The sequence below is a fragment of the Anthonomus grandis genome, chromosome 3 (genome assembly GCF_022605725.1).
Source record: "Anthonomus grandis grandis chromosome 3, icAntGran1.3, whole genome shotgun sequence".
Lineage (NCBI taxonomy): Eukaryota > Metazoa > Arthropoda > Insecta > Coleoptera > Curculionidae > Anthonomus > Anthonomus grandis.
In genome coordinates, this window is record NC_065548.1 from 12,032,014 (window position 1) to 12,058,279 (window position 26,266).

Genomic DNA, 26,266 nt, shown 5'->3' on the forward strand with positions numbered 1-26,266 from the left:
TTGTAAAAAACAAATATAAACGGTGACATGGAGGCTATGTATTTTTAGTAAGAGTGTTTTGATCCATATAAGTCAATTTTTAATTTAAACGGAGAAATAAATAGTCTTTTTAATAATTTTATTTTAGAAACTTACTTATTCTTAGGCAAGCCCACGACAATTGTATCCCTACTATTACAGATATCTTACTATTATATTACCTGTATAGTATTACAAGCCTTATTAATAATTTAAATGTACAGAGATATAGATTTATTTTTATCTATATGCTTTATTGTCAAAAAATTACAAAATTTTGTAGACAAAGCTAATAAAAAAAACATATAAAAACAAAATACACAAAATAAAAAAATAAAAATAAATATACAAACAAAATAAATACATGCAAAACTATACAAAAACAATGTACCTGGTTATTATACATCATGATGTATAAAATGTCAATAAAAATAAACACAATAGTCAATAACAGTAAATTAATTAAACACAGAATGAAAGTGCAATTCATTTACAAAAAAAAAACTAATATATTCTCTATTTTAAGATATAAAAAGAGCCAGTGTGTGTGTAATACCCAAAAAGTTATCCTAGAAAAAAATCCTCCACTGCGTTCAAGGCTTTTTCCAGAAAGTACGCCTTCAAAGCATTATGCAATCGAGGAAAAGAAGTAATTGATTTAATTTCCAAAGGCAAATGATTATGCATCTTTTTGGCTCTGTATAGAATAGAGCTTTTTACTAATTCGGAACGAGGGGTTTGCAGATAAAGATCATGGACTGCGTTGCGAAGTGAATAATTGTGAGACGGCCTACTTGGCATTTCTGACTTATGTTTGCGTACTAAGCAAATAGATTCCAATATGAATAAAGAGGGAAGAGTAAGTATCTTATATTTTTTAAAGATTTCTTGATAGTGAACTCTGCTATTAAGTCCAAGCAGATACCGAACTGCTCTCTTTTGGAGTTTAAAGATGCGCTCAAATTGAGTCACACCGCATGTGCCCCAGAATGGAAGGGCGTAACGTAGATGTGACTCAAAAAGGTCATAATAAACTGTTCTTGATGTTTGAAAACTCAATTCCCTGGAAACTGATCTTAAAGCAAAACATGCTGAACTTAATTTTTTATATAAGGCATCAATATGCAAGTCCCATTTTAGGGAGTAGTCAACATTAAGTCCCAAGAACTTCACATATTCAACGACATCCAAACTGGTGTTGTTAAGTACAAAGGGTTGAATAGTAGTTTTATATGATAAGACTTTAGTTTTTGAGACATTTAGACACAGATGATTAGAATCGCACCACGATTTAATGGTAATTAAGTCATTAGAAATAGTAGCATGTAGTGCGCTAACATCCATATATTTGCTTAAATTTTACTATATAGAAAGAGAAAGTCTTACGCCATAGAAACCTGAAAATAACTTGTACTGTATTGCACTAAGTTATGAAATTACACTTTATTTTATTTAAATTATCTAACTAACTTAACCGCTAAAATAAAATTATGATAATTATATCCACTTAAGTCATGCATAGTTAAACACTCCATTGAGATCCTTTTCATTTTTACTTTTTTTACTTTATTTTATTACAGCTCATATTTAAGTCATGTTTATTTAATAAAACAAACTCATGTTTCTGGCGCAATTTGCACGTTTTTGCTAATTTTTTTTTTGAAAATTCGATTTGTTTCCAGGTAGACTACCTAAATAATTCTACCTTGATAAGAAAAATTGAATTTGAATTTTTTTATCTTTTACATTATTTTATTTTTATGTTGTGAAATGGAAACCATTTAATTTTATTTTGCTCAATGTTGTCAATGAAAAAATCTAACGAAGAAAACTAGAAAATCAATTTAGTATTTGATCTTCGATAAGTTGCTTGATAAAACTCTGATTATTTTTTAACAGAATTTTTACGCAACCCAACTCAAGACAAATTTTAATAATAATTTTTTCATCATTTAATCGATTCATTTTCAGGAAAATAATCCTTTTGATTGTTATTTGGAATGTTTTCCTTCATTTAAGTATTAATTGTATCATAAAAATCTATATTAAAACCAGCCATTAAGTAAGATTGAGTCAGTCGTCTGTCTGCCAAAATAACCGTCGTTTTAAAATATTTTTTTTTGCATTCTTGGGTTGTAAACAAATTCTCAAGATGAAAAGCTCAAGTTTGGCGTTTCAATTTTTGGACGTTCTAAGGGGAAACTAAAATCTCGTGAACTAATAAAGAAAATTATAAACATTTTCAGCTATTTTGATTAAAACCGCTTTACTAAAATAATAAAATTTGTTTTAAAAAAATAACTTTTTCATTCATAAATTAATTAAGTTTTGCGTAAAATAAAAAGAATTTTCCAGTTTTAAAAAAAACATAAAGGGATATAAGGGAAATTTTGCATTTCATTTGACACGTTACATAAAACAATTCATGTAATTTTTATGTAGTTTTATTTGCATTTAATAAAAATATAATTATATATAGTGATATATAAAATACTGATATAATAGTGATATATAAAATACAGAGGAAGAAGAGGAAGAAGGAAATTAATTACTTAATAAAACTATTTTATTAAGTATATGTATAAGTATTTTAGTATTATTTTATTAGTATTATATTTTTAGTATATATTTTTAGTATATATTTTTAGTAGTAATATTTTAGAATCAGATACTTTTGGTATAATTTGCCAAATTTTGCTGATAAACTATAATTAATAATTTGACATAATTTGACAGTCGAAATATAGAGTTATATTTCGAAACGAATAAAAAATAATTCTACTAAAAATTTTGTTTTAGAAGCTCTCTACGGCAATCGTATCCATTTAAGTTATGCCATAGTTAACACATACTCTCTATACAACTGCAGGCCTTATACTAACTAACTTAAATTTAAAATATATAAAGATTAAACAATTTGGCTAAAATAGGTGAAAAATTATATTTTCAGATATGTTTTTAATTTCTTTAATTTTGTGTTTTGGGAAAAGAAAGTCCTGCGCCAGAAAAATTACTTGTTTTGTACTACATTACAATTTATTTTATTTAAATTATTTCCCTCACTGCACCGTTAAATCACACAAGACATAAAACACTACGGCAATCATATCTACTTAATTTATGCATAGTAAAATGCCCGATTAAAGTCCATTTGAGTTTTCAATTTTCGGGATGTATCAAGACTAAACTAATCGATATAAATTAGTAAACTAAAAAAAAAGTATGCAATAAATTTATAAAATTCTGTAGCAATTTAGTAAAATTATTATAAAACCTCTTTTTCTTTAATAAAACGCAATTACTGTTAAACAAAATGAGTAATAAGCATAAACATGAAGCCGTTGTCTAATAACAGGTAATTCAATATTCCGTTCTAGATTTTTTCACCGTGCGAAGGTCGTCCGCTTGCAAAATTAATTATTTTAATTGTCTTGTCGACTAAAGTGTAGGAAGAATATACATTTTTTTTCCTTAGCATATCGATTTCTTTTTCATGCGAACGTAGTTTTAAATTAATTAGGAAATAATGTAACTTTTTCCAATAATTGTGTTTTAACAATATCAGGGTGGTCACTTTTAACTTAGGACCTAAAAAAACTCCATACGTCCCTGTTTGTGAGTCATTTATTTGAATAAAAGCCAAACTTTACAAGACAAAAATCACAAAATGTCATCAAAGATTCGCGATTGCGGGAACTATGCCGAGAACATTTTTTAATCTGGGGGATCGCATAATTTCCGACATGCCCGCGAGCACCAAATCGGGTTAATTAGCCTGTGTTCGGGATAAATGGGTTAATTTATAACTTTTTAATTGGGTTTTTCAAATTAAAATCTTCCCCGGGGCTACCCGTTTTAAAGCGGGGAGGTTTTACGGACGGATTGATCAAACTTTTTTTTTTTGTTGAGGGTGGTTTACTATTTTTATTCGTTTTTAATGAATATAGCTGGGAGGTTAATAAATATTGTTGGTTTATTAGATTATATAGTTACATGACTTTTGTATAATCTGAGTTTCGTAATTTAGTGGTGCAGTTATATTACGTTTTTTTTAATAGCAATTGGTAAAACCAGTTTAGATTTATAGAGCATTTCAATATTTCTTAGCAACATTTTGAAATCACTGCTTAGAACAAGATCCTTTTTATTTGAACCCTTAGAATAACTTTAAAAAAAAATAATAAAAAAATTAATTCAAATTTTTAAAATTACTGGTATGATATAAAAATTCTGCTTTCTGTTTTTCGGGAATTTTAAGGCCTTTTTCTGGATCGAAAACCCTTTACCATCAATCACTTTAGAGATTAATACTTAATTAATAAAAAATACAAACAATCAAATATAAAGCAATTTTCATTGACCAGTAATATACTTTTAAAATCACTGTTGTCATATAATAAAAAAACTGGTACAAGGAACTTTTAAATTACTTTCTGAGATAAATATTTTATTTTATTTAAGTTTGTATTTAAATCTTTGATTCACGATTAAAATAAATTTACCTTGGTGTGAAGCCAATGAGAATATAGGACGATTTAATTAAGTGAAATCACTGATGTGATATAGGTGTAAACCTTTGAAATCAGTTTGAGCATATACAGGGTGTCTGCGAAAGATTGGGAAATCTCGAAACTGGAGATAGTGCAGACTAAAATATGTGAATTGACCCTAACATAAAAACGGCCATAAAAAACGGAATCTTGTTTCTTATACTAGAAAACCTTACTATATCGGGTTTTATGCCAAAATCTTAAATGATGTCTCAAGCATAAGGAAAAATAGAAAATAAAATTGTTGATCACACTTTTTGGACTAAGGTATGTTTGGGTCATTTCGCATCTTTTGTTTCGAATCTTACAAGTTCTCCAGTTTCGATATTTTCCAACCTTTCTTAATCACCCTGTTAATATTTAATTGAAATTTTAAATTTTAAAATCGTATATAAGGTTGAAAATTTTCAAGGACTTATAAAATACTGTGATACTATTCCAATATAATCTAGTTAGTTGTTGAAATGCTAACAAGCAATAACTTACTAAGGAAAGTCCAATTAAACAGTAATTTTCGCAAAAATTTATTAAAATGCCTCTGCTGTCCTAAAAAGGAACATGGAAAATCGCCACTGTTTAAAGTGTGAAAATGAAATTGGGACAACGATAAGGTGTTATATCTGTGTAGAAATTGCAGGGCCTTGATTACTAGAATGGCCTATGTTCTATAAATACTTAATGGCATTAAACAGGATATTGCAAATATTACAAACAAATAAATAGCTCAAAATTCAGACAAGAATGCAACTGGTAAATTGCCGTTGTATTTTGCCAGTGTGTTACTGCCAAAGACTCAAGCGTACAGAGCACCATTATATAATTATAAAGGCTAAAAATAAGCAGCATGTGAAAAATATCCAAAAAGTCACTAAGCAAATTTTCAACTCGACAGAACTTAAAATGGGAATTACGAAAGCATGAAATACAAAAAACATGATGGTCAAATGTCCCATAAAAAAAGAGGGAGAAAAACTGAAGCTTGATGCAGTAAGCAAGCTTTCAAGTAAATGTCCTGCAGAAGTAGCTAAAAATGGCCAACAAAATTGACGAAAACAAAGAAAACACAAAGTCTTAGGCTAAAATCAAAAATATTACTTAAAACAAAACTAAAACCTTACATAAAAAACATTAAAAAAACCTTTAAAAGCCATACACACATTTCTCACTACATAAATAAACAATAATTTTTAGGTTATAATTGTATAAAACAAAAAATAAAAATTAAAAAGTATAACGCAACAAACATAGACTCATCGAGAATTGAACTCGGTACCACAAGGTTAGAAGTATGGGTGTGAAACCTATCGACTATATAGATCTAATGCTAAATTATTTAACACGTTACATGTAAGCTGAAGAATATGACTAAAAGGAAAATGTCAAAAAAATACTTAGCTAAATTAAGTATATGTTTTTTAGCCATATTCTTCAGCTTACATTGGTTAACCTGTTAAGTAATTTTGCATTAGGTCTATATAGTAGATAGGTTTTACACCCATACTTCTAACCTTAAGGTACCGGGTTCGATTCTCGATGGGTCCATGTTGTTGCATTCTACTTTTTATTTTTTATTTTTTGTTTTGTACAATTATAGCCTAAACATTATTGTTTATTTATGTAGTGTCAAAATGTATGCGAAGCACGTGTAGCCTGTAATTATATCATGTTGGTCTCTTGAAGAATATTGGATGAGACTTTTGTAAATGACCAACAAAGTTAAAAGTAACAATAGTTAACAAAACCATAAGCGACTAGGATAAAGAAGACACAGAAGAATTCCAAAGGAAACAAAACGCATAGACAGAACTTACAGATAAATGAACTGTGATCTATGTAAAGAAGACAAAGAAAATAAATATGAGTACAATTTCTCTAAAGTCTTCGGATGTGGTCTGTCATAAAGCAGTGGTTTAGGAGAAGGTATATCTGGAATACAAAGGTACCCAATTTATGAAGACCTTAGCATACAAGGATTCCTTACTCGTCGAGGATTCTTTCACAAAAGTCCGGTAATATGCTTAATGTATAGTAAAATAACGTAAAGAAGTGTATCAACTGTTTATCTATAAATAACAAATTCTACTAAATATGAGGTAAATTATGTTTCTAACGACATTAACTATCCAACATATTAGCTCCACCTAAGCTGTCTTAGAATTAAAATAGATTATGACTCTTAATGGTTAAAATAGATCACGAAAGTATAGTCGTGGGATTTGATGGTCAGCTGATTAAGTTAGTTGCGCTAGATAATTGTATTAGAAATTTTAATAAATAAATTAATATTGTACAAGTAAATATAAAGAGTGCGAGGGAAAGCTTTGACAAATTGCTTTTTTTTCAAACAGGCGAAGCTTGATTTGTGTAATGTTTTTGTACTGAGTTAAGGTTTTTAATTGCCATCTAATGAATGCTTTAACATTAACGGTTATAACACAAATTACAATTATGGCGATTACAATAGGAATAATGAGGTACTAATTTTAATCAAAAGTTTATGAAATCCTGAAGTCAATCGATTTAAGTTAAAAAAGTCAGGACTCGCTATGGATAGGATAACATTTATTTTTTCTGCAAAAACATATGGTATAACTGCGTTTATAGATCTGAAAATTAAAATATGAATCTGTTTCTTGAAGAAATGGAGCTTTCATTTGACAATAACCCCAAAATATTATAAACATTTTTACAGGCGATATAAATATAAATTTGAATAATTTGACCAGGATCAAAGTAAATGAATATTTTTTTGGCTAATTTTGGTTTCTTACCATATATTAAAAACACAACAAGATAAGACTCTGACTCATGTTTGGACTTTCTTCTTAATTAAAAATAATGCAACCAATTTACACTGTCTTGAATTCTTACATTATTCAAACTTTTGTTACTGACCACTCCCTAATTATGATAAATAAAACTTTCGAAAATTTAAAAATTGATACACACATAAAATACAGAATTATTGAATAAAATTAAAAACTAGCGACCAATTAGTTTAATTAACAATGAAACAAAAATCTTATAAGGTTAAGACTCATTTTTTTTTGCCAAAATAACATAATTAATTTATTGAAATTCAACTGATGCGACTGAATATATTACCTCAACTAAAACCAAAAACCTCAATAATGATGAAAAACCATTGTCGTGTTTATGAATCTTGCAAAGGCCTTTGACACAGTGTCTCACACAGTGTTTTTGGATGTTCTAGAGCATTATGGGATGAGAGGTACTGATGTGTTAAGAGTTTTTAGGAGATATATATCCGAGTATAATATATCCGAGTATATCCGAGTATTTGTTATTCAGAATGCAACACATAAGAATCAACTAGACATTCACATTCATTCTTTTTATTACTTATACCAACTCACTTTTAAAACGAATTGTTGATGGAGTCTGGACATCCGACAACATGACAGCACAATAACTGTACAAAGAAAGCCTTGATTCAAAACTAAGGAACCAAAAAATAGGAGATTGGGTAGTGAAAACTACTGATAGCTTTTACTCTTGTTTTTTTAGTGGAGCATAAATATTGATTTTTCAAAGTAGCTCTAAAGTTCCAGATTTTTCATATAGGATATTGTTAAAACTAGTAAGATAGCGAGTAGCGGCTCGCTAAAACAGGAGGGATCATATTTAGGGTATTAAGTATATCTGCATCACTGTAATTATTCACATTCGCTTGAAAAATTTGTATTTAACTAGTTAAGAGCATGCATATATATCCCATAGAAAGGAGATCATACGCAGGAAGCATACTCCAGATGAGGACAAACCAGGCACAATAAAAATATGCAGATAATGAAGCAATAATTTATATAATTAATAAAAATATTAAAAAGAAGTGGCCCAAGATGACAGCCTTGAGGAATCCAAATGGAACTTGAATAGTTTTAGAAACAAAAGTACCAATTTTAATAATCAGTCTAGGATCCAAAAAGTAGCTTTGAACGAAGACAATAACGGTTCATAAATGCCAACCATTTTAAGTTTTTACAACAAAATATTGTGGGGTACCTACTCTGTCCAACGCCTTGGTGAAGTTAGTGTATATTGTGTCCCCTTAATATCGTTTCTCCAAGTTATCCAACAAGAAATACAGCTGAGTACGAAGGTTTAACTCCGCAGATTTGCGTGGTCTTCAACCAGGGATGTCACATACTAAGATTTTAGGAAACTCTCTTAGCATTAATCTGGGAATACTCCATTTTAAAAGGAAAGATTAAAGATCTGGTACAAGGGTCTGGAGAGACTAAATCTACATTTTTTTAGGATTAAAATAGGCACATCATCTGGTCTCGTCTATTAATATTCAAGGATTAATATTTTATTATTAAGGTGAGGGATATGGGTATCGGATGCGGATAATTCAAAAGTTAACATTATGTATTGTCCAAATATTTTAGTGTATTTTGAAAAGATCTATTTTTTTCTTTTATGGATTTACAAATGACCAAAATTGATTTATGTTAGTGTCACCTTATTTAAAAAGTACCAGTTAAACTGAACTAAAAATATTGCAATTTCATGAAAATTGGCAGATCTAAAAAACACCTAAATGAAAATCTAGAAGAGACCCTCTTCGGACTCTACGAGACAACTATTTAACTTAATACATAGCGGTGGGTGAATAATTGGAGAAAGTAGATTATTTGTTAGTTGTTTGAGAATATTGTTGCTTGTTTAAGATCTGCTGGGAGGTTTTGTGTTAATACCAAATATAGAAAACTTTTGTGTGAGGTTATTAAGGAGGATGTTAAGGAAAAAAAAACAAATGCAGGGACTTCCAAAACTCAAAATCCCTTGAAGACAAAACAAACTACAAGAAAGCCCAGCAAAAGTACGGAGAAAGATAACTCAGAAAAAGATCGAAACATGGAAAACCAAGTATATGAGGGTGAATGCTTTTCTCGAGTTTTGTCAAGAGTCCCTAAGCCAAAAACAAAAAAAGATATAATTACGCCAATTCCACTATAGCAGTGGGATAACTAATTACTTTGCAAAAATAGAACCTAGTTCTAAGAACAGCAACAGCAAAATGTCCAACATAGAATAAAAGTAATAACATCCCCAATTTGAATAACTATTAACGAAATCAAAATAATGGAAAAGTGCCAGGACTTATATTAATTAAATATCTCGGAAGAATTAATCAAAAATGGAAGTAACAAACTGTATCAACATGTTGCAATCCTATTTCAAGAATGCATAAATAGAATTACTATACCCAAAGAATGGAATATGTCATTAATATCAATAATACATAAAAAGGTAGAGAGAGACGATTACGATAATTATAAAGGAATCGTCTTTTTTTATACATTAAGCCGAATATATGGAAAACTTGTAAAGAAAAAGGTTGAGGTGGAATATCTTAATATAAAGGATGAAGAACAGGCAGAATTCTGGGCGGTAAGATTTACTACAGACTACCTCTCTTGTATCTCTCAGCAGAGTCAGAAAAAAGTTTGTTTTTGGAGGCGAGCAGTGGACATATAATGAGAGTTTAACATGACATAGTAAGTGATGAAAGGATTGAACAACTCAGCTGGTATGGCGACCTACAGAGGATGTCCGAAGAACAGCCCTCCAAGCAGATACTAGGATAAACACCACGGGGAAGAAAAAGCGAGAAAGACCAAGGAAATGCTGTAGAGAGAAGTAGAGAGGGAGATCAGGTTAAGGAAGCTGGAAGCGACCTCTAGTAGGACAGAGATCAGTGAATGTTGGAGGTCGGAAGAAGTAGAAGAACGTTGTAAGCCAAAATTTATATATTTAAACGTTAATTCTACGGTTTCAAACTTTCCAAAAAGATTTAAAATTACTCCTATGAAATAATTATGTTCTAACTTTTTTTATAATTTTGATAAACGAAATGAATTTATAAAATATTCTTTAGAGTGCAAAAGTGGTGTTTACTATACAAGACACTCTCCTAGAAAATATAATGCATGTATGTAAGTTCCAAATCAAAAAGAACCGACGAGCATTTCCTGTCATTTCACTTAAACGTTCAATTTCATTTCCATCAAATTTCAGAAAAGAGCCTTACTCCTTTCGCATTTTATATCGCCTAAGACATACATAACAATATCGAAAAACCCAAAAGTAAAGGAAAATATGTCCCAAAGGATATTCCGCTCACATCCGGCAAGCTGACAGTCGTGTCGCATAGTTTGGCGCCGGAATACGAAATATACATAACTCGTAGTACATTACGTATTCCGAAGGCTTAAAACAATAGTGCCGTCCTGTGATATTGATTTTCTCTAGTTTTTCCCACTCCCGTGCTGAAATAATGATAACTTTGTTTGTTTGGTCGTTTATGGATACGGAGATATGAAATGGAGGCCGTGGTGAATGAGTTGAGACATTCAGACGACCCTTAAATTCGAAAATTCCTTTTACCTGGGACCACAGGGCATGGAACCTGTAGAAAATCATAGATGTTAAAGACTTTCTGGTTGATTTCTGGATCTATGTACGATAGAAAATAAGGAAGATACTTTTTTAGAAGAAAGTCTTTTCTTTTTAAGAGTAATGTCATTCATAATCGAACACTAAAATATATTTATATTCAAAATAGTACAAAATTTAAATAGTCAGTACAAAGGTTAAAGTCACAATTAAAGGCCTAGAACTACAAATAAGTTTTAAAAAACTTACCAATGCTGCTTACAAACAATCAATAACATAAATATTAAAATTGTATCGAAGGTGAAAACATCTTATAGCTCATATTAGAACCAGCTAATCTTATAATATTATGGTAAGAAGATTCCTGCAGAGGAACAGCGGTCAAGCAGCGAAATTTGAACCACTATGGACTAATTCGATTCTATCATGAAGGAACGATTAAATAAAATTTAAATTAAAGCATTATATTTTAAAGGAAAAGTTTTAAAATTAAATATGAGAATGGAGGTTCAGAGAACTCAAAAAATTAAAAAACAAGCTACTTTCGAACTTGGTTTATCCTTACTAATTTTCAAAAGATCCAACCCCAACAAACATGCTGTTCAGGTTCCTCTTCAGGTTCAAACTTATGTCCAGATAAGCGAAGCTAGAAGAAGTATTAGTAATAAACCTATTTAAGTTGTTTTCTATTAATTTAGTATGTCCTTTTACATGCGTTTTAAACTCTCCTTCCGCTTTTTGATAAATTCTGTCAAAATCTTTCTGAAAAATTTTGTTTGAGTAAAAGGGAACAATAATAGGTCTGGAAATAATGGATTAAACGCCGCTAATTTTTGGTTAATTGTTAGTGAAATTCAAGTGAAATAATAGACTTTTTAATCAATAAATCAAGAAAAGATAATGAACCTTCATTTTTCTTTTGCATGGATCTCTTTTGATTTCACATTACTCTCAAAACAAGATTGGCGTTCTATTTTCCAAAGAAAAGATTTCCTTCTAAGAAAATTGCTGGAGAAAGTAAGCAATGACCTGAATTGCCTGGATAGCATAAAAAGTCACTTAAAAAATGTGAAAAGTATGAAAAATTATTTTTTTTCTGGAATAAATAAAAAATGAAATCAATTACCTAGAAGATATAAAGAGTAACTAGCAAAGTCCTATAAATATGAAATATTATTTTGATTTACTCTAATAAATGAAAATTAACTCAAATGCCTGAAAGATACACAAAATGACTTAGTGAACCTGGCATACATATAAAATAACTGAAAATCCTAGAAAATATGATAAAATATTAAAATTCCACGGAACAAATAAAAATCTAAGTTGAATTCGTAAAATAAATATCAAATTTCATAAAATACCTAGAAGAGGACAAAAAAATAGGAATAACAAAATTATCACAGTAATTCATAAAGTTAACAGAAACAAAATTAAAATTAGACAAGAAACAGACCAAGATCAAAAGCTTGTACACGTGGTTTATTTCTAGTCATGATCAAAATATTCAGTAAGAAACTATAAAATGCTTCATTTTTAAGGAGTGGTGCAACAGAGCTTTTGAAGCAAGTCAAAGCTTATGCAGACTTTATATTGGAATACTGGGAGAACTTCAGCAGATATTTGATGGCCTCCATGCAATTTTTTATTTTTTATTTCAAAAATAATTTCTATAATTTCCTATCGATGGATCCAAATGAGCAAATGTTGGATATACCTGAGATAAAACAAAAGGTGATCTATTGTTTGTAGAATCATTGACTATGCTACAATAAAACTTATGAGCTGGTTTGGATCATTGACTCATCGAACTTTTATTCTAAAAGGGTTTAGAATTACGAAAGCCATTGATAAATGGCTTATGAATGAGTACTGAGAACCTCTGGCAGATATTATGATATTCCTGTAAATGCTACAATATTGATTGCAATAGCTTATAAAATTTTAGTTCTTTTCAAATTTTTTTACATAATTCAATAAGATATTCCTACCTGATCCTTAGATAGATATGGTTACAGTGAGATGGGCCTATGACTAGCAGGGTCATTTAGTTAACCATCTTTAAATAATGTTTTTACAATAGATACTTTGAGATTATTCGGAAATATAGCTAACATTAATTGTAAATGCAAGAGAGGAGAAAGCTTAATCTGACATACATTGAAAAACTTTAACAGACAATCCATCAATCCTGTACATAAATGGGAATATTGTATATTTAAATGAAAATCACGGTCCAATGTCTTGAGAAAAAAAAAACAATTTACTTAGGTATTTTTTTTTTAGTTTCAAGAGAAATTTTTTTAATCAAATTATAAAAAAATGTAGCGTAAACCTCGGGACTCGAAATAATAAATCAGCGTTCTTTTTATTCGTGGAAAGAGATAAAAAACAAATTAATTTACGATTAAAAGTACAAAAGAGCGGGCGAGCAATAAATATGATTTAAGGCACGAGGCCGATCCTCCTTTTTAATTTTTTTCCACCCTTAAAATTGTGCGTCCACGCCGATAAAAATCCAGGCCGTGCGGCAATAAAAGGGAATATTTAGGGCGTCCTGATTAGGAGTTAAAATTTATTTTCTCTCCACGAAATTTCTAAATTTGGTTTAAGAGCTTGGGGGATTTAATTTAAAGTAATTACGTGACGATGAAAAAATGCTTCTTTTTCCAATCAAAAAAATACTGATCCCAAAGGGTTTTTATCCCTTTTTTTTATTTGACTGTACACCACCAACAAAGGAAAATAGATCGGATTTAAAAGTTTTAAAACGACAAGGGAAAAAATATAAAAAAAAATCTGGAAAAAGTGGTGTAAAACTTTCGGGTGTAAGCCGTGTTGCTGGAAATCGGGAGAATTTGTGCGAAACTTTAAATCCCGTAAGGCCAGTAAATTCGTTTTATCTACGGGCATACGAATTTCGGAGCCGTTCTCTATTTGCAATTTTAATTTTTGAAATGCATCTGGTGTGTGTTTTTTTCTTTTTTTTTCCTTGCATCCTAATTGAAATTTTTATTATCTGCATTATAGTTATTTTTGCAACTATTAGTTACAAATTACTAAAAAAAACTAATTAAGAACTATTATACTATCTACCTATATATCAGAAAAAAAAAATCATTATTAGTTTTATTATTGCATATAATATGACATGGAAAAACATTTCCAGTACCTTAAATTTACTAGAAATTTATTTTAAACATAGCTTGACTGACAAAAGTAAAATTATTCACAAGTGTAAAGATACAGAATTGGTAAATGAGTAGGGGATTGAGAGCACTTTGAAAATTCAGAAAAAGACATTTTTCGACCTCGTTTTTTAGCCCAAAAATGGGCTCTAAAAATGCGATATCTTGGCTTATAGGAGACCAACGACCTTTCGGATGGTCTTGTTGGGTTTGAAAGGATGAAACTAAGACAAAACCATTGAAATTTCCTTGATAGTGCCCATAGAAGCCGAGATATCTTCCTTTCGAATATTTTTAACAAAAATGTATTTTTTTTTAAATCAAACTAATTACACCGGCGGCTTGCTTCTGTCAGCTACATTACGAACACACCGGGGTACAACAGGATTGGAGCAAAAATAAAGGAATGAGACCACTTTAAAAATTCGGAAAAAGTCACTTTTCGACCTCGTTTTTGAGCCCAAAAATAGGTTCTTAAAATGCAATATCTCGGCTAATATAACAGCTATGACCTTGCGGATTACCTCGTTGGATTCGGAAATATAAAACTAAGACAAAACCATTGGAATTTCCTTGATAGTGCCCATAGAAGCCGAGATATCGATCTCTAAAGTTTGGCATTTTTTATTTTTCGAATAATAAACGTCGAATATTCGAAAATTTCGAATAAACCCGTTCCGTATCGAATTTTTTTACCAAATATTGATTTTTTTTCGAAATCGTACTAACTAGACCAGCGGCTTACTCCCATCATTTACATTACGAAAATACCGGGTTATAACGGGATTCGAGCAGAACTAAGGGAATGAGAGCACTTTGAAAATTCGAAAATGGTAATTTTTCAATCTCGTTTTTGAGCCCAAAAATGGGCTCTAAAAATGATCTGGAAAGCATCTGCAGTGATACCAATTCATGAGGTGTAAAATACCAAAAGCTTTGCTGAATATAATCCTGTCAACACTATTTCTGTCTATGAGAAATTTATATTAATAACTAACTGATTTTTGTATTAGAAACAACGTGTTGATGCCAAGTCTTAATTATAAGCAACTGTGATAAGTTAATAGAAGCATACTATTAGAAAAATATTAAAAAATGGGTCTAAGAGATAATGTATTAAACTGTTTTAGATATTATTTGAGTACCGGAATACAATCTGCTAAATTTAAAAATTTATAAATTTCTTTAGTAGTAAGTATATTTGAAGTAATGTAGTAACTCCTAATCATATAAGGGACAAATAACCTAAGAAAAATACAATTTAAATAATGTTTATATTGCAATAGGAAAATGAAGAAAGTAGAAAAAAAAATAAAAATGGCAAAAGAAGAAAGAGAGCCAAATTAGATTTTTGATTATAAGTTAATTTTACTATTTTATTTTACTTAAATGTGAATCCATAAGAAAATTATACTGTGTATATGTGTGCTCACATATAATTCTTTTTTTTTTCAAAAGCTTTAGTACACTCTATTATATTCATTTATTAATTGCCATAAGAAATCAAAATATTGGCTTTAGCGCTTTGATCTCAAAGCAGAACATAGATAATTATGTCCAAAATATTAACTGTCTCCTAACGAACTACTTCTAAAAAATACTTTTTAGCTAATATAACTTGATCATAACAATTCTAGATAAAAGTTACAAAGCGTATATAAACGTAATAAAAATCAATAAACAATGATAACTGTTTCTTGGCACAACACGTCAAGGAAGTGTTTTCTCGATATCGCAAACTTACTGCACCTCGCATTAAAGTTTTGACAGTTACAACTTCGAACTATTCTTGAAAATCGTCTGACATAGAGTTTAAAATTCATTGTTTGATAAGAAATTAATTAAATGAAGCAATAGTGTTTATTTTTGCAGTTTATGGATTAATTAATTAATTGATTAAACGTCAAAAATAGGTAAGTAATCGTTTGTTTTTTTTCGACGTAAAATATACCAAAAAAGTTACATTATTTGCTTTTATTATTTATAATAAACACTATTCTTAGAAATCCAAAATTAAACTAATTTAATATAATATTAAGAGGAAAATATAATAATATTGAAATATTACAGATAGGAACTACTATAAAATATTATATCTATTAATACATGTAACGTCTATATACCTCCTCTCTCAAATATAATACACTTAATTTGAAATCAGATAAATGATGCCATACCTAAATCCAATCCCTGAATGTATAACCCAATCGAACCCAATATATAGCGCGTAATTATCTCAGACATTAATCAAATTAGATTTCCCGATTCCCATGTTTTAAACTAAACGAGAGTCGAATTTAGTGACTGGGGGGTTAATGGACTCGGACGGGATAGGATGGGACGGGACGGGTCAGGACGGGACTATTCGAAAAATGCGAGTCGTTCAAATAATGAGTGAAATTAAAAAAGTCACTTCGCTCGCCATTTTCGGATAGTATTCCCCGGTTTGACTCGATCTAAAGGGGAGAAATCAATTCGACAATGGGTGTTTGGGGACCAAAACTCTTAACGGTATTAGGAAAAACCATTTGATTATAGAGAGCGTTTCAGGCTAAACCACAAAAAATTATATTTTTACGTCAAATAGGTCTTTACTCAATCACTACGCATATATATCGGTTTTATAAGATGTCTTGTGACTTCTAGTCTCCACTGTTCTCGATCATTTCAAAGGCCTCTATTTCTTATTTTCTTATCTATTCTACCGTTCCAGTTTTTTCTCTCTCTCTTCTTCCTGCTGGAGTCCACATCATTATCTATTGCGGAAGTCGCTCGTACGTAATTTTCTGAACATGCATTTCAGTTGCTTCCTTTTTATATCATCTACAATACTGTGCCGAACTCTCATAATTTCCCGTATTCTGACATTGTGGATTCTTTTAAACTTCGACCTGCCTGCCGAATACCTCCAAAAATTCATTTCCATTGGTTCCAAGGTTTTCTTTGCTTTTTCTTTAAGTGGTCATATCTCGCTACCGTAAATAAGGTTTTGTATAGACGATTTTTGTAAATTTTAAATTCCACGAGTATTGCTTAGCATGGGCACAGCTTTTCTTCCCTGTATATACCTATCTTTAATGGCATCATCCAAGGTTCCATGGTAAGTAATATTTATGCCTAGATATTTGTACTTTTGGCAGTTCTTTATTCTTTGACCATTTTGCAGCATTATGTCTTGCTCTTTTTCTTAGTCTATTTTTGCAATTTTTACGTCGAGTTTACATTTTTAGTCAATCTTGTGCTATAACGATTTGGTCGTACAATATATTAGTAGTGTAGGTCAGTAGAAAACAGTACATTTTACATTGTACGTGTGTACAATGTGGAATCGTTAAGCGGGAAACCCATATTTAAACATTTCAGATTTTATTTCATTAAAACTTTCTGGAGATATATTTTAAGCAGCGTCTAATTACTAATTATTCAATCACTAAGTACGTTTTGCATCTAAGTTATTTTATTAAATCTTAATAAACAAATAGCCATTTAAATTACCAATCCATTTCTTTGATTCAAAATTTTTTATTTATTTTTCTTCTCTTAGATTATAAATATCATATAATAAATATTTTGGAAATATTGTATAGTGATTAATAGAATTGTTTGAATAGCTAGTTGGATCCACATTTTGCCTTAAAGAAAATTTATGAATAAGTCGAAACATCATAACCAATAACTTATCAATCTATACTCTTTCAGATTTTAACCTGAATTCTTGGATAAAACACTACGATGTTGCCACATACGATCATACGTCGTTGGTGCATCAGCATAAACGTGCGCGACGGTCTTTGGGTGGTGGACCAATTAGGCTTGAGGTGAAAGGACATGACAGGTAATTTGTTTTAATTTTTAAAAATAATCTTGAATTTTGCAGTAGTTGTAGAAGAACAAATTCAGTAAGTAGAAGTAGACATAAGAGTGTACGAGTATTACATTTTAAGTATTTAATATTACAGACCATCAGCATATTAGTAAAAGAACCTTAGAAGTATTTGCCAAAAGTTGCAAGTACATAAATGATTAAAACTTATCATTTTAAATTATATGATGTAATTCTTGTAATTCTTAACAAAATAACCCTAGCCCTATTAACCCTATGCAACTTCCTCTGCAATTTATTTTTCAGGTTAATATTAATTAAGAATAAATTACAAGAAGGTTGATGTTGAGTTTGAGGTTGATATTTCATATTAGATTACGAATAAAATTAATTATTTAAAAAAAAATAAAAAATATGTTTGTCCATAAATAGTTTTTTAAAGGTTGCTTCATTACACCATCGCTTCAAACATTATTATTATAATCTTGGAGATACAATTAGGATTCTAATTAAAGCCATCCCTTCCCTTGCAAATTACTATTATAAAATTAATAATCTGGGTTTGGGTTTATATTAATTAATAATAATCACAGAAATCTTGGATTGCGGCCTTAGTAAAATTTCATAATATAAATTCGTCTGCCTCCCTTTCTTTTAATAATATTATATTTAAGTATTATGAATTATTTTTAATTTTATTAAATTTAGTATTACATAATTATTATTGATTTAAATGAAATATTTTAGCTATTAGTATTTTTCTTACTTATTATTTTCTTTGATAATATTCCGAGTTAAGCGCAGTTTTGTCTAACACGACCCAATAAATCAATTGAAAAATCTGAATTTTTATTTTTTTTGTACATTTTCCCACATAACTTTTAAATCGTTTTTCTGTTGATCAAGCTTAATTAAAAAAGTGATGTTAAGTAAAAAATGTAATAAGCTAAAACTGTTTTAATTTTTTTACTAAATTCTAAGTTTTTTAAAGATTATTTAAAAACTTTTTACGATACTCTAACGAAGTTTTCATCGAAAAAAAAAACGTTTTTTGAGTTAGATGCACTTTTGTTTATTAAGACCCAGTGCTCACTGATGAGGCTCTTGGAATAAATTGTAAATATATACATATATAAATATTTGAATTCTCCATTATTTTTGAACATTTGTCCACATAACTTCCAAGTTATTTAAGATATTTTAGTAGATCTTTTACAGTAATAAAGAGTACTCTGTGGATAAGTTCTATGTCAAAAAAGTGTGTCATATTCCTGTACGATTTATTTTATTTGTTATTTATTTGGTGCACGGATTTGGAGAAACAAGTGCATTTTTGATTTAAAAGATCACTGCTATTTTTAAAAACCAAAATTATCTCTAGAATCCTTTTTCAGTTTGGCGCAAATTTGATTCCATGCTTTTTGTTCATACTATGTGAGGTTTTCGAGTAAAAAAATAAAAACTATGTATATTCTGCAAGGAAATTCTTCATTTTCTTCAGAGAAGGATGAGACAGTGCAATCAAGATGACTCATGGGCAGCTCAAAGTTTTTTGGTCTATAATAAATCTTAATGAAGCTCCAGAAATCCATCAGGATCCTTACGTAATTTTCTTGTTTATGTCAGTACCTCCAATGAATTTAATTCATTTATTAATAGATCGTTTTTTGAGACCGAACTCTAAAATTCCTAGATCGCCTCTTAGAACGTCATTCATGCCCATTTTTCAAAGGAAATTCTAGGTGAATGTGAGCTCCACCTAGAATTCCCTTCTTAAGGAAATTCTTCATTCAATTCGGATAAGCATGAGAAAAGTTTAAGCTCTTTACACCTAGTCCAAAACGTGAAACCAAGATGACGAATTATCATTTTTAAGTTCTTCGGCCTCTGATCATCCTGTGCGAGGCTCGATGGATTTCTAGGATCCTTGTGAACTTTTGATTCCTATCAATACCTACAATGAACATGATTTATTTATTAATCAGTCGTTTTTTGAGAGTGCACTCTAAGTTTCCTAGATTGCCTCTGAGAATCTTATCCGTGACCACGAATATCAGCTCAAGTTAGAATTTCTTTCGAAAAGTTTTGATATTCTGCAAGGGAGTTCTTCATTTTATTAGGAAAAGGATGAGATAAGCTAACACCTTTACACGTACATATACTAACTTAGAACCAAGGTGACTCAGTGATGAAGTTTCACTTAGAATGTGAGCTTCACTTAGAATTTCCATCAAGAAGTTTGAATATTCTGTAAAGATTCAGGATCATATAAGGAGGATGAGATGAGCTCATGCTCTTTAGACCTAATTCAAGACGTAAAGCCAAGATGATCTATTGCTATTTCCAAGTTCTTTACTACTTTGGTATAAGCGTACAAGCTTTTCGTCGACTTAAGGCATAAGCCTTAAGTCGCCGAAAAGCTTGTTTTTCGTGATTTCGAAGCTGTCCGAAAATGACAGGCGCATTAAAGTCATACCCAAGATCAATTTTTTTTTACTAACTGTAAACATAATAGTACCATCTAAAAGTTGTGGAAAGAGTTAAAAGTAACAGGAAAGGCGGAAGTCATGGCTGTCCAAGATCTTGAGATTTGAATGCCGCTAAATTTGAATTTCTTTGACGTTTAATAATTTTAATGAGTAAAACAACGACTGTATCTTGTAAAATAATTTATTTACAAATACAAAAATTTCATCCATTGCTCGCAAAGAAACCACCATACAAAATTGAGAAAAAACCAAAAAAACACAGTCACGGTCTTATACTTACAGCATAAAATGAATGGCTACGCGTGTTTCGTTCTGGCTAGAACATCATCAATCTTAAGATCAAAAATATTAGTCTAAATAAAAAGAAATTTATATAAAAAATATTAAAAACCCTTATATAAACCATTTCACAACATCCGTTTAATTTAGTCCAGGCAGTTGGAATTATTTTCCTAAATCAACTGCCTGGAATAAATTCTCCATTTCGACCTTTTACATTTCTTGGAAAATATTTCCTGTTCCTTTACGACGTTTCTGAACCCGTTAAGTACATCTTCAGAGCCAAGCAAATTAAATTTCAGTTATTTTAATTTAAAATCTGATGTTTTGGTTCTGTGTGACCATCATTAATTTACTCTTTAAGGCTTTTAATTTAGTCCAAGCAGTTGAAATCACTTGCCCAATTCAACTGCCTGGAATAAATAATTTATTTTTACACTTTACAGCCCTTATCAAATATTACCTGCTGCCTTACGACGTTTCTGAATCCGTTTAATACATCTTCAAAACCAAGCAAACTAAGTTTCAATCAATTTAAAAACTAACGTTTTGGTTTTGTGTGGCTATCATTAATTTACCTTTTTACGGTTTTAATTTAGTCCAGGTAGCGTGATGCTGCTCCAGATTTCTGGAGCAAGTACCTAAGGGTACTGAATCTTCAATTTTCTTTTTCTTACAATAATTTATAGATCTAAAGATTCTAAGATATCTGAGATATTCAGGAATTCTTCATAATGCAGCTGACTTAAGTAAAATTGTCCTAATAGTCATTCGAATATTTAACCGTTTTTGTTTTTCGAATATTTAATCGTTTTTTCTCTTGCAATGGATGAAATTCATTAGTGAATTAATCGTTTTTAAGAGTGAGTTATGAGTTTCTCAGAATCATGGATACGATGCAGCTCATCTTCAATAATATTTCTTTCAGGTAGTCCGGATCTTCTGCAAGAAAACTCTCCATTTTTATATAAACTGACATAGAACCTGCACGAAATTGTTTTTTTTTTACTCAAAAACTTTTTATCGCAGGAGAAAAAAGGGAAAAAATTAAATTTGTAATTTCCTGAATGTTTTTTAAAAAAATACTGAAATAGGTATAATGGGTAAATATATACACATTCTAAACAACTTATCTTTCTTATTATTTTAGATATAACATCTTTAATTTTTTTCAACAATAAAAATTAATTAAATTAGATGTATTCAAAGCAATTTATTTTTAGAAGCTTAGCAGAGCGCGTTCAGTGTCTAAGCCATCAGTGAAATGAGTTGGGTGTTATATGCGTAAAAAAAAATATAGTTAAAGGTTAATGAATGGAATGTACTCATTTGTCAGTTAAGCCAGAAGTTTTCCATAGTGGGAACACATTTGATAATATGAAAATTATTATAAGGAACGATAGTACACTTAGAAACACTTAAGACTATACAGAACACTAAGCAGGACGAACAGTATTTAAAAAGGAGAGCACGTTGCTTTAATTGTTTTGACATTTTCTTTTAATATTCTGTCATTTGTTTAAATAGTGCTTATTATATATCTAATGATTTTAATTGAAAAATCTGTGCTCAAATTTTTATAATAAGTTTTGTTCCTCTAAAACACATTACCTCAATTAAATAAAAAAAAGACTGACCTTCACACTTTTTTTGTCAACGTCAATGTTTTTTCATTTTTTTCATATTCTATATAACCCAGGTTCAAATTTTAAAAAATATAGCAATAGAGCCATGTATTTTTTTACGGCTTTTCCATATAAATTGTTCCACGATTTAGTGTGTCAATAATTTTTTCAATCGAGCGCGCCATATTTCCGTACATTTCCTGTTTATTCCTGAATTAATTGGTTCGTAGCATGTGCGTGCTTTACTGGTGTTAATTTGTTTCCGTACTTTTTTTTTATTTGTGACTCTGAACTCATTAAAAGGTCGGCTAATGCATTTTTTGTGAGCGATATCGCCCCAAAAAGCATTGGAACTTCAGATTAAAAAAAAAAAAAGTTCATTTTATCACGAACTCTTTTAATAAAATTGAGAGTTTTATTTTAGTGGCGAAATTTCATTGTTCTCCATAGAGCAACTGCTTTTGCGGTTGTCTCTTTCTTTTAGTGGGGTTTATGCATGCGGCAAAAGGGAATTTTCGAATGCCCATTGAATAGGAATAGAAAAATCAATAAATTACGAAAAAATATGTAGTTAAAAAAATGTTAAGATACATATTTTGTTTTGGTAGTAAAATAATGTACAAACTCATAATTGAAAAAAATTTATTAAAATGATTAAATACTTTTTCAAGCATGTTTTCAAAACAGAGATTTTTTTTTAATTCACATTTTTTTCCAGCAAAACAATTTAAATAAAAATCATAAAACGTGCATATTAAAGAAAAAATTAGAAAAAAGTGTTTGGTGAAAAATTCGGAAATTTGGACAATTCATGATTTTTAATTTTCTTGAAATTTGAAAGCATTTAATACATTTGAAAGTAAATAAACCTGTGTCATAATTGCATAAAAAAATGCATATTTAGGGCAAAATGTTTTTTATGCATATGTGTAGTTAACCTATTTTATACCAATTAATGCATTCCAATTCCAATTAACCCATTTATAAAGCGTGATACCGCGTGTGGGTGTCCACTGATGTAAAGAACCTCTACTAGTCCATTAACATTGATTTGTCGAGGTTATAAACCTTGATTTTCTGAAAAACTTAGTCATATTTGAATATTTGGCCAAAAATAATTAACGTGATGGTTTTTATTGTCTGAACCACGCAGATTTTTGACCTGTTTTGTTTTATATTATGGCATTATTTTTCTGTGTATAAATTATCAAATTTTAAAAAAACAGCAAAAATTCAAAAAATCTTTAGAGGCTGAAACTCCCTCTATTTTTCAATAATATAAATAAATTCATCATATAAATAATAATAAGAATTATTTTTTAAATTACGAATATTATTTTCGAAAACGTTTAAACAAAATTTTGCAAAAACCATCTAATATTTACTCTTTAAGCTCACAATTAAAAAATACTTAAAAAAATAAAAATGACTGGTTTTTAAAATTACTAAAATTGAAACTATATTTTAAAAAATTCGGATATATTTATAATAAAATTATGCTTATGTATGATAAATATTAGAAAAAAATAAAAAAGAATATTTAGGGCATATTTTGATAAAGAATCTATATGGAAATAAAAAACATTATATCTGTTTATCTAACACATAAATATCCTATTATTCAATACAAAGTTGCAAATCTTAAAATTAGTTAAAGATAAAAACTATTCATTTTTAAATTAATAATAATTATTATAATTTTACAAATTAAAACTGATAATAAATTCAAAAGTTCATAAGAATTAATTAATTAAGAGCGAAAAAGGATAGAGACAATTAAGTAAAATTAAATACTTTTTTTTAAATAAATTAATTCTTTTATATTGAAACTGTATTAATTAATTGATTAATTCAATGGGCAAAAAGCCCAATATTACAAAGAATGAAAATCAGAATTAATTTATTAAAAATTAAAATCAGAATTTCATACCTACCTTAAGATAAAGTCAACTCATATGTCAATACAACACAAGTTATACAATACAACGTAACAACTAGGTGGTAAGTTTTTTATTTGAGAAATAAGACAAACTCATATTAGAAGTTGATATATCGCTTCTGTATCAATTTCTTTTCTATAATTTATTATAGAAAATATTTTTATACTAAAATTATCTACCGATCTCTTTCCTTCTCATAGAGGTTTTATGAAAATAACTCGAAATAAGTGTTTCATTTAATATAATATAAAATGGTCGCTTAAAGATCTGAAAAGATCAAATTACGCAACTTTGCATCAATTTAACTAACTTTTACTGTTTTTGAGATCCCAATAGCTACCCAACAAAGTTTTATTAAGGGGATTGTCGATTGATTTTATCATTCAATTGTGCATTTAATTTTAATATAAAATCCATGCATTGATTTTAAGTGGCATTATTTGTTATATAAAAACAAAAAAGTTAGATAAATTATTCTTTAGATTTTGGAAGAGATCTAGGTTTTTAGGTAAGGAAATACTTTTGGCGCCCAACACTAATAAGGTATCAATAATAATGAATATGCAATTTATTCAAATTTAAATTATGATAAAGATTACCTACTGCTAACCTTTTACGATGACCGTGAAATCAAAATGGCGGATCAGCGCCACTTTGCTTGCTTGATCATAAACATTCTCCTGAAAACAATCTCTTAGGTAATTAAAGCGGAGAACATACATACGCGATCGCGACCACGATCGCGATGGCGATAGCGATAGCGATCCGATTTAGCAAACGTAAACGAATACATCAGCACATACATGCTGCGACCTGTTCGCGTTTGTGCAGCGACCGATCGCAGTGTCCAACGCGATACAAGAACATTCGCGATCAAACGCAACAGGTTACGTTAATCGCAGGTCGCACTGAGTTGAGGTTAGATAAAATGACCGATTTTACGGAATTATTAATTGAAAATGTAAAAACGTATCATGTTTTATTTGATTTATCCCATCCAGATTACCAAAATGTGCGTATATAAAGAACAAAATATAGGACGAAATCGCAAAGAATATGGGATTAAAACACACAGTAAGCATTTTGTTTATTATATAATTAGTTAAGTAATGAAAAGTTTAATCAAATTTGTATAAAGTACTAAAATAAGTAACAAATTTCTCACGTATGTCAAAAGCCAAATTTACTGCTCTTCTTCCATCAACCGGCAAGCTGTTAAATAAAACTAGGGGTCTATCATTATTCTCTTGTAAGTATACAAACTGTTGATCAACATTTTTAACTCGTAGAAGGTTGTGCAATACGCAAGCTACTTTGACCAGTTTTTTAGCTGTATCTACTTTAACTTCTAATGGCCTAAAAAACAGTCTCCATTTGTGTGCCAATATGCCAAATGCATTTTCGACAACCCGACGTGCTCTACACAAGCGATAATTAAATGTGTCTTTATTTCGATCAAATCGGGATTGTCTGTGTGGAAATGGTCTCATTAAATAAGTACTTAATGTAAAAGCTTGATCGTCTATTAAAACACACGGAATTTCATCATGATCTTCATCTGATATAGATCTATTCGGTGGTACATTAAAAGTGCTATTTGCAAATTTTCTAACCATAGCCGATACTTGAAATATACCTCCGACACTGTTTTTACCATCTCCACCTACATCTATGGTAATAAATTTGTATTCAGGATCATCAATCGCCATTAGAACAATTGAAAACTTTTTCAAATAAGAAAAGTAATTTGATCCACTGTTTAATAGTTATATGCTTCCCGTCTATACTACCCAAACAAAAACCATACATTTTTATAACCCAAAATTGAGTTTTCCCATATTTCTGCTGTAGGCTCTGGTATAAATTGGTTGCAATCTCTTCCAAATTGCTTCACAAACTTCTTCAACAATTGAAGCAACTGTTGAGAA

The 26,266-nt window shown here is 29.7% G+C and overlaps 1 protein-coding gene across 1 annotated transcript in view; it reads left to right on the forward strand.

Annotated features, from left to right (window-relative positions):
• The window catches only part of LOC126733859 (disintegrin and metalloproteinase domain-containing protein 10-like), a 213,734-nt gene that overhangs the window by 18,654 nt on the left and 168,814 nt on the right, over window positions 1-26,266 (forward strand). Inside the window, 1 exon segment of the mRNA XM_050437279.1 lies at window positions 17,882-18,017. Within this exon segment, the coding sequence (XP_050293236.1) occupies window positions 17,882-18,017 (136 nt within the window).